Below are 18,137 nucleotides of genomic sequence, written 5' to 3'. Positions count from 1 at the left end.
AGAGAGAGGGAGACACAGAATCGGAAACAGGCTCCAGGCTCCGAGCCGTCAGCCCGGAGCCTGACGCGGGGCTCGAACTCACGGACCGCGAGATCGTGACCTGGCTGAAGTCGGACGCTTAACCGACTGCGCCACCCAGGCGCCCCCACTTCAGAACCATTCTTGATGCTTCCTACTTCACCTCTACTTCCTAAATCCCTCTCAATTATGGCTACTTCCTAGGTCCTTACTGCCACTTATGTTTGGCTTACTGAAACAGTAACAAAAGTTACAATGAAAAACACGAGGTCAGCCTTGCTTGGGTTCAAACCCTGGTTCCTCCCACTTACTAGCCAGGTAGCCTCAGTAACATACCTGATTTAAGCCAGCATTTTTCAAATTTTCTATACAGTGACCCTATGGGCAAAATCCTTTCCCCCAATGCATGAAATTTTGACCTTCAGTTAACGCTCCAGCTCTGTTCCCCTGGGAACCTGATTAAGGGTAAGAATGTCAACTATGTTACCAGGCAACATCGCTTACGGTAAAAATGATCCCTCGCTGCTAAACTGAATCCGAACTGAATCTGAACAGGGAGCATTATAAATACTTGATGGGATGCTCTGCTTTGGGCTTCATGCAGTGGGGTGACTCTCGTAACTGGGAATGTCCACTGGGAGGACCCTGAAAGCCATGCCTACAGAGTTGTTACAAGACGCACTGGCTCTTGTGAAGCATAAGACTACTGTGCCAGGCTGGCTCTACCACGGTCTTCTTCAGGATCTCATGTCCCCGCATCTCAGCAATCACTAGACGGCTGCAGAGACTGCTATACGGGCTGAAGCAAAATGTCTTGACGCTGTCTTGCTGGTAAGCTCTGGTTTCTGTCTCACATTGTTCCAAGTACACTGGTACCAAGTATGGGCCTGGACAGTCTTGTGAGTCTGAATATTTAGCTGAACTTAAGATGCCCCGGTGGTGTGGGGCGCCTCGGTGGCTCAGTCAGTTGAGTGTCGGGCTCTTGATTTCTCCTCAGGCCACGATTTTGCGGTCGGTGGGTTTGAGCCCCGCGTCGGGCTCCGCGCTGACAACATAGAGCCTGCTTGGGATTCTCTGTCTCCCTCTCTCCGCCCCTCCCCCGCGTGCGCCTTCTCTCTCTCTCAAAATAAATAAACTTTAAAGAAAAGAAAAAAAGAAGAGCCGGTGGTGGCTGCTGCAGACACACAGTAGGGAATACATTTCACACTGTAACTAGCACACACATATAGACATATATCTGTATCTCTACAAAACAAAAACTTCATGAAACATTACATGTGTGCTAGGTACTCTACCATTTCACATTCTGTTTTGCTGATTTTATTTAAAAACTCTGGTTACAACACATTATACTGATTTCACACAGCCTACTAATGGGTCATGACCCACCGTCTGGAAAACATGGGCTAAGCCCTACGTTCCTTGTCTAAAAAAAAGTAATACCTAACTTTCACAAGGCTATTGTGAAGATTAAAATAGATAACCCATAAAAAGTGCCCAACACAGTAGGTGGCACATAGCGGGAGTCTCTAAACATTAGCTGCTATTATTGTTGATGATGTCCTAACTATACCTCCTGCCCACAGTCTTGATCATCTTCAATCCATTCTCCACACAGTGGCAAGAGGGAATTTTCTAAAACAAAGATCTGATCATTTCAAGTATTTGTTTAAAAATGCTTTCATGGATCCCCACTGCTCCTGGGTTTATCCCAGGGCCTTGTGCCCAAATTCCTACACAGCCTAGAAGGCCACAAGATCTGGCACAATGGACCTCTCCAGCTTCACCTCTTGCCTTAGCCTGAGTCAGCCACATGGCCCACTATGCCCAGCCACACCAAATCTCCTTTGGTTCCTTAAGCTTACATGTATCTCTCCATCCTGGATTTGCATATATGCTCTCCCCTCTGCCTGGGACATTTTTGATCTTCCCCCAAAATTTGGACAGGCTAACTTTACTAGGATTTTAAGTCTTAGACTGAATGCAAACTCTTCCATGAAACTTCCTATAAAACTTAAGAATGAGTTGGGTGTCCCTCCCACATGTGGTCAGACTCAACTGTACTTCCCATAATGGCCACTGTAATTGTCTGAACACATGTCTGAAGCTCTCTGAGGACAGAGAACAGGCTATCTTGAAAACTGGCATATCCACAGTGCTTAGTGCCTTTTTTGATATGCAAGGTGTTTATTAAGGATCTACCTGATAAATGACTGAAATCACCTTCTCTCACATTAGCAATGCCCATCCCTACCACACAGGCAATTCAGAAATCACTTATGGCCACTGAACACAGAATTTCTTTTCTCTTCTCTCTTTGCCTGCCACATGGGGCCTCAGATGGGAACTCCTAGCCTTTCCACCTGGCAAGGCAAGTCCCCTCAAAACCCAGACTGGGGCAATCCTGACATTCTGTAATGAGAATGGTGAGTTCAGTCCGATTATCAGGAGAATATGGGCAAGCAGAGCTGCTTGAGCCCAGGTAGAAAGTTCCCTGTGTAGACCCCTAGTCTAAACCTCTATAGGCAAGGCTTTGTGTTTAGGTATGATGCTTAATGCCATCACCTATCACAGTAAAACTAAATGGTTTCTACGAGTTAGTTTGGCTATTGTTTCCTTCCCTACTCTCTTTGGCATATGGGGAAAAAAAAAGTAGTAATTATATTCCTTCCCCACTGGTAGGCAGGTTTGGTTAAATTTCCAGCAAGTTAACATTGTAAGGTTTATAATGGTGCTATCTTAAATTTTCCTTTTCTTCTCATCCCTCTGCTACTGCCTTTGGTCATTGCCTAGAAACCCTGGTGATAAAATACGCCTCTTCATGGTACAGAAATCAGCAGGTAGAATCTTCAGCCAAGTCAGATCTGAACACAGCTGAGCTGATAAGCACACTTCAGGCTGCTTAGAAAGGGCCCATGAGGACTTCGGTCTCGGCTAACCCATCATTGGGCCTGTCACTAATTTACTCACCTGTGGAAGAAAGTTTGGACGTGGAGTGAGTCGAGGAGGGGGGATAAACTGTGGTACTTTGATGGGCTGAGGAGGTGTTGCCTGAACCTGCTAAAAAATGGGAAACATAAATGAACCAGAGGACAATAATTGTTCAATATCAAAGCTTAGGCGTTCTTCAAGTAATTTTAGCATCGCTATTATCTGGGTCAGATAATCCTTTCTAAAAGTTTTCATTGTAGAGTTACCCATCTGAATTGACTCTGCCTTGAGAAAACTGTCTTACTCTCTCACCTGCATGCTCCAGCCTACAAAATGAACCAACCGCATTTCATTTTCCTTACCTGCCTCATGTAAAACACAGCAGGCTCAGCAATCTTAGACAATTTCCTTTGACATTCAAGAACTCTTGCATGTACGTATTATAAAAATCAAGACTGGATCCAAAGTAAAATCAAACTTGCTGCCTGGCCAAATGGGCTTCTTCCTAATAGAAGAGCTTTATCTAGCGGTGAATAGCTTTGTTCCTGTAGAGAACTCTCTCTAACTCTCAGCATTTGGCTGAGATAGCTGGTTGCTTCTCTCAAGATTCCTGGTAAGTGCTGAAGCGTCACTTCACTGCTATCTAGTTTCACTCGTCACTGGTCATCATTCAAAAACCACCAAGAGCTCTTAGCTGGCATTTTAAGAAAGGACTTTTCCAAACCACAATTTGGTTCTATCTCCCCCAAGCTTCAGAGAGCATCAGTTTCTAAATGGTTTTACCCTAGACTCTCATCGACAATTTTGGTTCAAGTACTTCTTCTTCAAGGGATCTTTTTTCTGATGGACCTTGGACACGGACATTGTTAATTTTTGGATTTCTCGAATATTTGTAAAGCGCCTCAGCTTGCTCTGGGACTTCCTGGGTGCAGCCCATTTCAACTAAACTAAATTTGAGCTAAAGGAATTCAGCAGGGAGTTTTCCCCAAATCGGTAATACAGAACCAGAGAGTGTAAGCATTCGAGTATCACAGGAAGGTTTGCGAACAGGATGGAGAGAGATACATGAAACAGTGTGCATGCTGCTATGAAGGACGTTCCCCCACAAGCCAGGTCATGCTTTGACCTCAGGTAACGCACTGCATGCGTTTTGGTCCTTGGTGTCGAGGACACTTCTACAGCTGTTTGAGCACCCGGCAGGAATGCCATACTCCCTTGTCAGCCCCAAAGGCAAAACTTGGTATGGTTGAATGACGGAGACTAAAAAAATCCAGCAGGGGCATAAAATGGATATACTCTACAAATGCATATCCTGAACCCTCTCATGTGGGCACACATGAGTAGCAGCTGCTGGCTTACCAGAGTGACTGTGTTTTTTGCCACAATTTGGACAGCCTCTGCCCCAGGCCCAGTGACCTTACTAGACGTCTGGAGGTTGACCGGTGTGGTCTGCACATCAGTGCTGAGCACAGCCTTCTGACTGTTGATGGCGGTCACCATAGCAATGGTAGGTCTCTGGCCCACAACAGAGGCAGGCATGGTCGCAGTTGCTGCTTTCAAGACGAGAGGTAGTGTCTTTGTGGTAATCATAGAAGCTGTAGTTACAGTCTTCTAGGAGACATGGAGAACAGATATTAGGACACTGAAGTGTGACCCCGCTAAACAATATGCTGCTAATCCCCAGAAGAAAACAATGCAACGATTCTCATGATCAAGTTTCTCACTAGAACATTTCTTATGGGTACGCACAGCACGCTTCTTACTATAGGGAAGGATAATCTCTAGTTTGTGCCAGGGTTTTCAAAGTTAGCTTCCAGTTCATAGTAATAACTACAGACAGATATGGGCACAGGATTTTCAACAATGAATGGGGTGGGTTTACAGATAAAGAATATGAGTATACCTATTTAGTCTGGTTTTTTATTCTTTTCTTGCTCTCAATTAATTTAAACTCTGTAGAAGTTGCAAATCAATGAGGTACACACCATGTCTATCTTTAATTGCTACAACCTCATCAATATGAAGAAAGCCATCATATAATTCTGGTTATCTGCCTCCTGTGACACAAAAGCTGGGATGAAAGGACAGTGTCTTTTCATTCGAGTGTCACCCTAGAGAGGAGGAAGGGAAACTCGCGTGAGGATTTGCACAATTGTTGCCTCAGAGGCAGTAAATCCCAAACTCTAGATAGGAAAACCTATTGACCGACTAGTTTTGTAAACACCAGCTCTCGATATCAAAGGGATGTGAGTCACTGACTACCATTTCTTCTCTGGAGGACTGCTGCAGAAGCGATCAAAGATCCAGTGAGATACGACAAGGTGGAAACAAACACCTGCGTTTCAAAAAGGCTTATAGATCAGAGGACGAACAGAGGTGGCGGGGCTGACTGATGCTCCCCGAAGTGCCACTGTGGCTCTGCAGCCGCAGTTTCCAGACTTCTGACTAGAGTAATTAAAGGGGCCAGCTATGAAACAAGAAAACGCAAACAACCTTGCTACGTGGCATACACGCCTCTCTCGTGTCGCTACTCACTCCAGATCCAAACGTTTCAGGGACGTGAAAGTTTATCTGGTCCAATATGCTCGTTCTGATTTTGACACGACTCCACCTTTTTCTTCTTATTCTACACTTGCACTGTCCAATTTGGTAGCTACCGGCCACACATGGCTATTTAAATTCAAATTAAAACAAAATAAAATTAAAACATCAGTTCCTCAGTCACACTGTCTACATTTCAAGTGTTCAAGAGCCACTTGTGGTTAGTGGCTACCAACCTGGACAGTGAAGCTTTCTACCACCGTGGAAAGTTCTACTGGACAGCACTGCTCCAGACCAGTGAAAAGGACCCTGCTGTCCCCGAAAGAGATCTGGACAAATCCCCTTGTGCATTTCTATTTCAGTGGCTGTGTCAGAACTTGTGTATTAAGTTGTTTTTTTCTAGGTAATGATTTCTATGTTCTGCTGTAAACACACATGTATGTTATCTTTTAACCTCTTTATTTTCTTTCAATGAAAACAATTAATGACCTCGCCTCATCTAACCCATCGTAGCCTACGAGCAATCCTTATTAATGCTTGTAATTAAAATCACCCAAATCTTTGTTTCCTCTTCTGTAGTCAACAACACAGGCACATCTCATTGTCCTTGCCACCGCTTCCTCAAAGGTGAAATGGGAGTAAGAGGGGAATGCTGATATTTATCCTGGGAAGTAGTGGGTCATCTGCTATCTATCCAGGATAAAAACCAAACCAAAGCTAAATGCTATATGTCATTAGAAATATCACGGGAGGGGTGCCCGGGTGGCTCAGTTGGTTGGGTGTCAGATTTCAGCTCAGGTCATGATCTCGTGGTTCGTGAGTTCAAGCCCCGCGTCAGGCTCTGTGCCGACAGCTCACAGCCTGGAGCCTGCTTTGGATTCCGTGTCTCCCTCTGTCTCTGCCCCTCCTCCGCTCATTCTCTGTCTCTCCCTCTCTCTCAAAAATAAATAAACATTAAAATATTTTTTTAAAAAAGAAGTATTACGGGAGTGTAGCAGGAAGGACTGACTTTACATTGCCAGCTATTTATAGTAAGTGTTTTTATTTTTTATTTTTATTTTATTAAACAAAAAAAATGTTTTTAACGTTTATTTATTTTTGAGACCGAGAGAGACAGAGCATAACCCGGTGTGGTATCAGCCCTATCTTTCAGTTTAAGACATTAAAACACAAAGAACTTTTCAAGCGGTAAGCAAGTCACACAGATGGCATTCCATCTTGTTCCCAGCACAGGTTATGGAAGTAAAAGCTCTAATCAGCAGAACTCACTGACATGGGTTTTAAAAAAATGGTGGTGCATACTGTCGCTGCTTTGAAAGACATCATGTAATTTTGTTTGAGGTGTCCTTGGCTCACGTAAATTATCACCAATATTTTTGAATAATCCTAAAGTGATTATGCTAAAAAACGGAGCAAAACCTCAAACTCACCTGAATTATAATACTTACCATTAACTGCAACACTTAAAAAACCCTGAAACCTAACAAATTTGTTTGTTCGCATCTTAGGTTAGCATTTTATTCTAGTTTATATTTATTTGTAGCCAATTTCACAACATGTATTCTAGCATCTACATAATCCTCTGTATACACAGGCACAAGACCTGGTGCTATATTCACCAGTGAAAACTTTCTGAAAAATGTATTTGTGGGGCGCGCCTAGGTGGCTCAGTCGGTTAAACGTCTTACTCTTGATTTCAGCTCAGGTCTTGATCTCACAGCCCCTGAGTTTGAGCCCCACATCGGGCTCTACGCTGGCAGTGCAAGGCCTGCTTGGGATTCTCTCTCTCCCTCCACCCCTCTGTCTCTCTCTCTCTCAAAATAAATAAATAAACTTAAAAAAAGTAAAAATATATTCACCAACTAGTTATTGACACCAGGTATTAACACAAGTATTGCTTAAATCTCTACCCCTGTTCTGGTGCTTACTGTATTCTAAGTACCTGGAAATATACACACAACTCTTGGGAGTGTTCGAGTTTAGATGACAAAGAGAATTCAGAATTTTGAAATCCAAACCTAACGAAAACCTCTGACCTTCTTGGCAAGAAGAAGAGAAGACACAGAGAGGAAAGGTGTCCAACAACAAATAAAATTATTTTTCTGGAAGCTGTGGTTAGTGTCTGGCTGGCTGATGGCACCCAATTGTGATCAGCTTCAAGATAAGATAGCAGTTTCCACACGGTTTCACAAAGAGGTAACTTTTGACAAAAGCCAAAGTGCACCAACTGGAAGTTAATGCCGAAATACAGGCCAAGAAGCACTAAAAGCAAAATCCTTTTTATTTATTTATTTATTTTTTACCAAGTTATTATTGTCGTTTACCTGCAGAACATGAGGTACTGACTTAAAACAGGCTCTAATGAACAAATGAGAAGTTAGAGGGATTATTACTATGGGCTCTAATGAACTTCCATACCTATTTTAGACTCTTTTCGTTTAATTCTGAGTGGAAGGTAACGGTTGCACACTCAGACGACTGCAAATAGAACCACCCCAACCCCCTTTTTGTCCCTAAGGGTTTATTTTCTATTTGGTTTTTTTAACTGCATGCTTCTTTACATTTGTATTACATCGTTAAAAATGACAGGGTTGTGAGAAGTTGAATAGAAGTTGAAGGGTATACCTGCATTCAACTCTTCCTATTTTTTTCTATTTTCCTTCTTCTTTTTTTTTTTCTATAGATTGAAAAAATGTCAAAATCTACATACAAGGATGAGCTTGAGTTAACTGAGTAAAGGGAGCTGGTCCCCCCACTCCCCATGCCTTGGTCCATGCTAGAATAAAAAACTTTCTCTTCTTAGCATCTCCTCTTTGTCTGCCTTAATTGCTACTTAATAGCCATTCCTTTCTGAATTTAGATATTTAGTATAGGACATATGCAACCTCCCATTCATTTGTCCTTGAGTTCATGAACCTTTAATGACTCCCTATGACTGCCCCAAACCCCAAAGGTTCTGTCTGCATTGGAGGGCTTCTACAAGCTAGCCTCTTTCTCCCTTTCTCCCTTTCTCCCTTTCTCTCCCAGAATCCATGCTGCAGCCACATCAGCCTCCTTGCTGTTCTTCAGGCACGCATTTACTGTTGTGACTCCATGCTTTTGTCCACACTGTTCTCTACATCTGTGATGCTCTCCCCCATCTGCTCCCTCACTGAAATTGCATTCATCTGTCCACATCGTGCTCAAATGCCACCTCATTTATGAAGCATCTCTGATCCGTCTAGTTAAAATTACTCTGTCCTGTGGTCTTTTCACAGTTCCTCACTGGTACTTTCATTTTATTCTTCTTTGCTAGTGGTTTACATTTTCCTCTCCTCTAAACTTTCAAAATTCTCGAAGACAGAGATTCTGTCTTATTTGTGAATCTACCTTCTACATTGCCTAGTACGGTGTTTGCATATAATAGAGACCCAGTAAATATTTACAGAATGAATGAAAATGATGGTAATAGACTAGATTCTAGGCAGGGACCAGGACCACCAGAATCTAGCACACCGAGAGCATCCAACAAATATTGACGGTTTACTGTAAAGACAGAAACCAAAAACTCGAGAGTCTTTTGGCTTTTAACATTAAAGGTCTGCATTTAACAAAACAATAATATAAAACAAGCTTAGCTAAATCTATTAAATATATCAGGTGGGCTACCAGGTGGAGAGATGCCATACAACAGTTTTGAGGATAGCCCCTGGCCCCCTTACCGTCACTCACCATCCCCAAGCAGCACAGAACTGAGATTACTAGGGAAGGGAACAGCTATCGGAAGTATTCCATAAGTGTTTCCTCTGATTTGTAGGACAGGGAATGTTACTTGAACAGAAAGTTCCCGGGTTAAGAGAGAAAACTCCCACATGCTAGGAAACAATGAATTCTACCACACTCCTTCCATGTAAACACTTTCTGATCAAACTGTATTTTTCCAAGAGAACAAACTAATCAACTCCAACAAAAGTAATCTGATAAGCAGTCCTTCGGAAGAAATACAAATCCTGGCCAGGGGGTTTTAAAAGTGGGTCTGAATGCCTCATTTTCAAATAGCCTTGAAGTGGAGATGATGGTAAAATTTATACTCCAGCTATCTGATTTACAAAGGAATTACTCTTTTTCTTACTTTGGCATTTTCTATAACATTGGCATTTCTTTTTTTGGTATTATAGGGCAGTACAGAAGAGCAATGGATGGACAGACTTTTTCACCAGAACAGCTGGGTTCAAACCTTGGCTCTACCACATACACCACCTCTATGACTTTCGGTAATTACTTAATCTCTCTATGCCTTGGTTTTCTTTTCTAAAAAATATAATAATAATAATAATAATAATAATAATAGCCTTTTTAGGGTTCAGGTAAGGACTCTGTATGTTATTTACGTAAAGCATTCAGGAGAATGGCAGTAAATAGCAACCTCCACTAAATGTTACTTCTCTTTAATAATCTTTAGTATTTTTAGAAGTAATGTACTCTTCACTTGCAAAATGTTACAGATGAACCAGCCCAATGTCCGTACACAGTGAATAACGGGGTAAACTATAATCTTTTCTCCACATACAAAGATATAGTGAAGACTTGATACTGGTGGGTGAGAGGTACTCATGCTTAGGCTTCAGAACATCCCAATGTCCTCGAAATCACGTGCAAAAATGAGTGTATTAGGTGTGAATGTGTATCATTCTGGAGAGAGGACCCACAGGTTTCAACGAAGTCTTAAAGGGGTCATGACCCCTACGAATCAGGGGCCACTGCTCGACCATCCCACTTTAAAAGGTATGCCCACATTACACGTAGGTGTGTGGAGATCAAGCCTGAGTAGTGTTCTTAACCGAACATTGTTCCCAAATAGGTCCCTTCTGTGTATCTTGATTGCCTTTCTATCCTTATAGGCTAGTTTAAATGGCCTTTTCAGTACAAACATCTGCAGGGCTGTACCAAGTTAGAATGTGAGTAAGCCTCCAGTTCTTGGTTCTAGTTTAGACCTACAGCATCCATTTCAGATCTCCTTCAGATTCATATGCTCATTTTGTTTCTCTGAATAATGGAAATGTATCACCCTTCTTCTGAATGTCTTTCTACCTGATTCCAAAGGCGCTGCTCCTGGAATTCTCACATCTCACTGCTAAGAATTCCAGAAAAACAATTCCAGAAGAGGCAGAGTCACACAGACTTTTAGAACAAGTGCAAAAAAAAAAAAAAAAAAAAAAAATACTTCCAGAAATTCAAAGTAAGACCGTAGTTCTGTTCTAATTCAGAGAAGTGGTTTTCCTTTGCCACTGACTACACTCCCCCTCTTCTTTAGGCAGGTGGGCAATCATGTAACTTCTGCGCCTTACTAACACCATTCCCTTCCGCCAATGAATTTCAAGTGATTTTGGCCCCGGTTCATAGTATAAAAAAAAGTAACCAAAACAACTTCTGTCTAGTCCTAGTGGGGCTCAGTGTTGTCTTACACAGACCCCAGTTCTACGTGACCAAGAGGAAATGAGCCCACCACAGGAAGCCCGCGGTACTCCATCCACACTTTTACCTGTGAAGCGGTCAGGTTGGGAGAGGGTGCAGCTGACTGGGCGTGGTGGTGGTGGTACTGCTGTTGTTGCTGTAGCTGCTGCAGTGGTTGCTGCTGTGCTGTTTGTAGTTTGTTTTCCGATTGTGGCAATGGCTGTATTTGGAACTTGTCTGGTTGTTCTTGCTTTACTATCAGGTTCTTCCGTAGCTGTTCAACTACTCTTTTCTACCCAACGAAGACAAAAAGAAACAATATCTATCAGGATACTGTCCTATCAGCTCTAAAAACGTGCAGCAACTATACGCCTCTGACGTCTTTCTGTAACCAGCTTAATCTAGAACTTGTTACATCTAAAATTCACAGAGTCCACATACGAGGAACTGATGCCATGAGAAACAGTTTATGTATGGAGGGAAACTGAGCCACACGGATGAGAAGGAAAGATAATGGAGATCACAGAGCAGAGCTCAGATTCCTTGACTGTTATTACCTTGGCATGCTAGTCTGGAAAGGCAAGACAGCACAGCACTGAAGACATGACTCTGGAGATACAAATTTGCTTTTGCAAGTTTTGCTACTTACCAGTTCTATGTTCATCAAGTTACCTAACCTATCTGTGTCTCAATTTCCTGTTCCGTAAAATGTGGTGATTAACAATATCCATAGGGTTCTTAATGAGTACCAAACAAGCTGCTGGGTGTAAAGCACTTACAACTGTGACTGGTACATTGTTGGTCATTTTACTTTTTATACCTGATAAAACAGACACCGGCCATACTAATTTCCGTTATTCAAACAGACATCATGTTTCTATCTCAGTTTCAAACATTAAGTAGACTTTTAAACAGAGAAAACTTGATCCCAGAAATATGCAACACGAACAATAGTCATTCTAAATTACTTAAATGTGTAACGCGTGAGCAGGACCTCTTTGCTGGGGTAGGATCTGTGAAAACACACGTTTGTTTAGGCAGAGGAGCAATTTACTTACATGGGATGAAAAACTTAAACCTAAGGTTTTTTTGAATTTTCTAGACCCTGTTCCAACCCCAGAAAAATGCGTATTTGGATACTTTCATTACTCTAATATATTTCAACAGAACGTAGGCTCCATGAAGCAAGGGCATTTTGTTCACAACTATGCTCCGGGCTAGGATTATGCGGCTAAGTAAATGTCTCTTCACAGGATGTATAAAGTGACGGGACCAGAGACCAGCAAATGACTCCGAGAACATGTAATATAAAACCAAAACCAAAACCAAAACACAACCATTTGGGGCCAGACCTGGACTGCTTCTCTTGCCCTAATGGCTGGAAGGAGGTATAAACGGCACTCCTCACACGTTCAAGTGAGCTTACCAGCTGAGATTTGCTATTTCTGATCAAAGAGACTGCCATTTTCCAATACAGATTATGAACGGAGAAAAATAAGCAAGTGAAGATCTTTAAATAAAGGATTAAGTAAAACCATATGGCCAGGTTGATTTTCAAATTCCTGCTTATGATTCTAACCAATTTCATTGCACATATTCTCCCAAGAATTCAAACTTGTAAGGTTATTTGCTTAACATATTTGAATATTAAAATATTTACAAAATGGATTTTTAAAAACTTTAGGTCAGTACAAAATACATCCTTTTTTTTTAATGTTTATTTATTATTGAGAGAGAGAAAGCGTGCGCGCGTGCGTGCTTGGGCGCACGCACAAACAGGGGAGAGGCAGAAAGAGAGGCAGACAGAGGATCCTAAGCAGGCTCTGTGTTGGGCTGTCAGCAGAGAGCCTGATGTGGGGCTTCAAGCTCATGAGCTGGGAGATCATGACCCAAGCTGAACTTGGACACTCAACTGACTGAGACACCCAGGAGCCCCAGTACAAAATACGTCCTTGAGAGACTTTTTTTTTTTATACTTTTATCACACTTTTTAGACAATGAAAATATCATATAAAGGCCACTTTTGGTGGGGAAAGTCTAAACTTTATACTCTGCTATCACTGCCTCTTTGAGTAGTTAAATATTACAATGGAAAAAAAAAAAAAAGATGCAGAGTCCAAAGTCTTTGCAGAAGCCGTCTGCAGAATAGAAATGCAAATTAATAAAAATATCAAATTCTTATAAAAAATTAACTTTCAGGTCTTCAAAATCCTATTTCTCCAGTATAAAAGAAAGAGTAATTGAACGGACACAGTTTAGAAGGAAAAGTGGTAGAGATGGTGCTACAGATAATTTTGAGTATCACGTGTAGATTTGCGGTGACCGCCAGAACAGTAAGACACGTAACAATTAAATAATTATTTACAGTTGCTTTCAGTTCCCCTCCCTAACATATAACCAGCATTAAAGAAACACAGTAACAAATAAGTTGGGGGAGGGGAGGGGAGGGGAGGGGAGGGGAGGGGAGGGGAGGAAAAGAAAAAAGAAAAGAAAAGAGAAAAAAGAAAAGAAAGAAAAAGAAAAAGAAAAAATAACTTAAATCAGGGGAAGGAGAGAAACCATGAGGAAGTAATATAACACAAATGTGACACCTGCCAAAAAATAAACTTTGAACAAAAACAGCACAGGAAACGAAGTAATTACTATACCAGGCACAAAAGGAAAGGGTATTTTTTCCTCTACGGCCACCCTTGGGAAACACAGTGCACCCTCCTACTTACTGCCTAACTGGGGTAAACCAGAAGCAAGAGACAAAGCCCGGAACCCACTCCCAGTGTTGTGTACAACAGAAGGGAACAGTAGGGGAAAGAACGAGAAAGGGATGCAGGCTAGAGTACTAGGCAGCCATATGGCTAGAACAAGGTGACGACCAATCAGAACCAGAATCACGAAAGTGGGAGTCAGTGAGTCACAGTACATTCACAACTGTTCCTCCCCCAGGGCTTGAAACAAAGCCTGTAGAACCAGTGGGGAGGCATAGGGATCAAAATACTTGCAAACTTAGATTAGTCTTTGAGAGAAGAAAAAAAAAAAAACAAAAAAACAAAAAACCAGGAAGAGAAGAAAGCCCTGCAGATTGGATACAGGTCAGGTCGTACAAACTGGGCAAAATTTTCTTTGAAAGAAGATTCTGGTATATTTCAGAGTGCCACACAGAAAATGCATTGCTCCTGCACTCCTTGCTATGTTCACATTAGAGGAATACCAAGTGTGGGGTTGTGTATGCCTATGAAATTTTTTTAAAAAATCAAGGTCTGAGGGAAGCACTGATGCCTTCTGTCACTTAAACATCTATCGCCGCATTTTGAAAACCAACAATCTAAAGTTAGGTGAGCTCTAGCAGTGGAGGCATTCAGGTGTGCAGAAGCCCTGTATACTCTTTTAAGGACTAGCTAATAAAGGGAGAGTTGTCGTGCACTTTAGCTGGCTTCTCTAAGTTCCACAGTCCAGTCTTGTTCTAGAGCTTAGTCCTGCAGTGCTGGCAAACACACCAGTCACTTTAACTCCAGCAGGACCCTAACCTGGAGGAGTACTAGTTCTGGGTGGCAGTGAGAGCATACTGCTACCAAATTTCGTAAATTTTAGCTACATGCTGTATCAAACAAAGTTCTTAAGCATCCTCTCATCTCTACAGGAAAGGAGCCTATACTTTTATTATTACGTGTTTTAAACAAAGAAATCATGACTTCTGATTCGGCAAGGACTTCTGCTGGTCATTAGTGAAGGTTATACAAAATAAACAATTTGGTACTTTCAATGCTATTCACATATAAAGGAGACCTTGAAATGTAGCTAATTATCTTGGAACATTAACCTGAAGCTTTGAAAAAAGGCTAAGTGTCACAAACTGGCCATTTGTCACTGACTAATAAGTTAATGAAAGTTAAAAAGAAAAGGGAGCAGGGAGAGAAGGCAATGAGGAAGGAAAAACTGCAAAGAATGAAGGCAGAAGGGAGGGAGAAAAGTCAGTAACTTATCATCTTCTTTCCTTAATATATTTTCTGTAACAATAGGCCAGTGGGCCCGGTGTCCAGAATGGCTAGGACCGCCCCCTCCAATCAATTCATCTGTCAAGAACTGCTCCATAAACCCAGCATGTAATTCCAAGCCTCAGATTCCCTTGACATTCTCATCACTAGGTTTTATCAAGACTTGTTCAGGCAGAAGAGTTCACAGAGCCTGTAACACTTCAAGTCACAGTTTCTGAGACAGGTAGTCACGGTGATCAATATTGTGACATTCAGCGATACTATCAACGTGTTCCCACAACAGCAAGACGGATCCCAAAGAAAAATGCAGAAGTCTGTAGGTCCAACTCAACAGAAACTCGGGTTCGTGTTTCAGCTACGTAAGTCAATCATTCCAAGTCCCATGGCACCAGTCAATACAGAAGGGAGATGGAGAGATGGCAGGACAGCCCCCACGCCTCCAATCAAGCCACCACTTTATTTCCATCAAATTGTCACACGAATTTTAGAAAGCTTCTCTCAAAAGGAACTCCAGGTGCAGGGCCCTGCCCTCCATAATTGCATGTCAGTGATCAGTCACTCAACTTGTCTGTGTTCCATTCTGCATTATCTGTTTTATATCAATTATGAGAGGGCCACACCCACTCAGACATCTTACACGGTACTGCCTTAAAAATGCATCCATTGTCCCCTCCGCAAATCAGTCATACAATATGAAAACAGAACCTGCACCCTTCATGCCAGAGACAGAAACTTTTCACAAATACAGAAAGTCAAGAACAAATCTTACTTATCTTCCTACCTAAAATGCAGTGTTGCAGGTACCAATTGCTCAGGGAACAAGGGCTACTAAATTTTTGTGAATAGAAAAACTAACACGGAGAAACTTACATCTGTTGAAGTCAGAATTTACTCGGACACACACACACACACACACACACACACACACACACACGTTTTCTACTGTCTGAAATTCAACCACTGCATTTATAAGTAACACCAATATACATCAACACTGAAGTCACAGGAAGCAGATTATGCTCTGAAGAATAGTGTATGTGTTACTGACATAAAATTAATGACAAAATCAAATACAGGGTAAAAAGTGTGTTTAATAAAAGAAAATAGGAAAAAAAAAACCACCCAGAACTCTGAGTGAAGGGTCTACCATTTCATGAACAAGAACACAAGGAAAGGACAATAAACTCCCTTTTCTAATAATGTACTAAGTGCAATTCAAGGAAAGAATATGCACTCAAGTTATTAGAGGGAATGTTTAGGGGAGACATGCAGGACAGGATTTTGACAGAGGAGGAGGAGGAATATTGGCAGCAGCAGATATAAAAATATACTCAACTAAAAATAACTGCATTTTATTTGTTTTTGTAAGGCACTAGAAAGTTTTCCCCAAACTCTCCGATACTCAGTTTCGGGGTTAAAATTAAACAGTTTCTAACCTATTAAAACACCTTTTAAAAAGGGATATACCCTTTAAGCATACCACCTGTTTGACAGAAGCAGTATCTACAACCATCTCATCTTATACACCGAACTGTTTATGTATGCTGTGTACTAAAGAGGGTCTGCTTGGTCTTAGAGAGTTGCGAACACTGATACTCGTTTCATAGTTCTGCAAAGTGTCACGGAACTAGGAGAGTACAATATACGTGAATTAAGAAACAGCAGCTGTTGGAATTACCGGTTTTTTCAATAAAGTTCAAAATTCTCTACATGGATGCTTAACAGATGGTGGAGAGTACACATGTCTTGGTACTGATTAGACTTTGGCTTACTTTTTTAATTAAAAAAAATTCTTTGGGGTTTACTTTTCCTTCAACACGCACACACAGACATTTACATCAGTAGGTTTTTACGTCCTATCTCCAGAGGAGATTAGACCTTTTATTCATATCAATGGGATTTATATTCCATCTCCATAGGGGATTAGACCCTTTATTTGAGAGCCTGACTGAAATGCGGTTTACATTTTTCTTACTTAGTCCATTCATGCTCTAACAGATAAACTCCACCCCTTCTCATGCGTGACTATAAAAGACTAAGACTGCTGTAGTCAAACTTTGCCCAAATCGAGGGACCCTTCTAAGAACTTGGGAACTGCCTTTATTTGCACCAAATAAGAAAAAATGTAGTTGCTATACTCGAGAGAGATGTGGCCCCCGGAGCACTACGGTTCTCCAATATGTAACACACCCAGATGTGAGGGCAAAATAGTATAAACACAGAGACAGACTAAAAAGAGCCCTGCATGCTGGGAATGGTGGCGGTAAGATAGTTCTCCACAATAAAAGACGAAGGAAGCCAAAATCAGAACCCATTTGGTTTACATTTAAGTTCTCCATGTTTCTTGAAGCATTAAGCTATACTGTCCTGCCTACTTCGGAAAAATACTGAGGATCAACTGAATTAATGGAAGGGAATGCTTTAGAAAACTATTGAGGGCAATGTGAAAATAAGGGATGCGTAACCAGTGAATAACAGAGTTTGTCTAGTATGAATTTTTAACTCAGAGCAACAGCTAACTAAATGTGACTTTCTCTTCCAATGTCAATTGTATTTCAATCACTTGATTTTTAACATCTAATCAAATATTTTTGTTAGTTTTTTAATGACAATCACCCAAAAAAGTACAGGATTAAGAAACAGAATGCTACTTGTCGCCTTTTTATCTCAAAAATCAAACACATTAGGGAATATTTCCCTGTATATTCCCCTGTACAGAAATCTAGGTACCAGCCCAGATTTCTTATACCTCTACAGCAGTTCAGGGCCATATTCTGAATGCATAAAATAGATGTCCAATTTAAATGCAACCTGACCCAGCAAACACCCTAGATGCAGTAATGAGAATAGCAGAAAAACAAAACACATGAGAACCATTTATAATCTGCACAATTTCGCTGCTTTGCCAATATAAGAAAGAGCCTGAATCTATGTGTTTGTACCACAACGAGATATGACATGGAGGCTATTAATTTGCAAATTAGGCTCCAGTTTATCAAAATGCATGCCCCTCTGTACCTATGTGTTACAGATCTCCACACACCAGCAGACTGTCATTCATCATTCCCTGGCTCTCTCCCCCAACTTAGAAGGCAGCATTGCCTTGTTAGTGTCAGAGTTGTTCCACACACTGTAGAAATTCTCTTTGGTCTGTCCTGAAGCTGCTCTGGTTGGTTTTCCTCACAGGAGAATTATGATTGGAGGCTGCTGTGTAGTAGCTGTCCC

The 18,137-nt window shown here is 41.5% G+C and overlaps 1 protein-coding gene and 1 long non-coding RNA gene across 13 annotated transcripts in view; one reads left to right on the top strand and one right to left on the bottom strand.

Annotated features, from left to right (window-relative positions):
* Positions 1 to 18,137, bottom strand: part of PHF21A (PHD finger protein 21A) — a 196,591-nt gene that overhangs the window by 42,819 nt on the left and 135,635 nt on the right. For 8 of the 12 annotated variants that reach the window (XM_049647519.1, XM_049647527.1, XM_049647525.1 and 5 more), the window contains 3 exons: positions 11,012 to 11,215; positions 4,309 to 4,560; positions 2,989 to 3,078 (listed from right to left, as the gene is read on the bottom strand). In XM_049647519.1, the coding sequence (XP_049503476.1) occupies positions 2,989 to 3,078; positions 4,309 to 4,560; positions 11,012 to 11,215 (546 nt within the window). The remainder of the gene's footprint in view (positions 1 to 2,988; positions 3,079 to 4,308; positions 4,561 to 11,011; positions 11,216 to 18,137) is intronic. The other 4 variants (XM_049647541.1, XM_049647542.1, XM_049647543.1 and 1 more) reach the window with 4 other exon arrangements.
* Positions 566 to 12,936, top strand: LOC125934288 (uncharacterized). The gene is made up of 3 exons (XR_007461302.1): positions 566 to 849; positions 9,648 to 9,743; positions 12,177 to 12,936. It is a non-coding gene; the product is annotated as an uncharacterized LOC125934288 (long non-coding RNA).

This window comes from Panthera uncia, chromosome D1 (assembly GCF_023721935.1).
Source record: "Panthera uncia isolate 11264 chromosome D1, Puncia_PCG_1.0, whole genome shotgun sequence".
Lineage (NCBI taxonomy): Eukaryota > Metazoa > Chordata > Mammalia > Carnivora > Felidae > Panthera > Panthera uncia.
The sequence above is the reverse complement of the archived record's forward strand: the minus strand, read 5'-3'. Positions and strand labels throughout refer to the sequence as shown.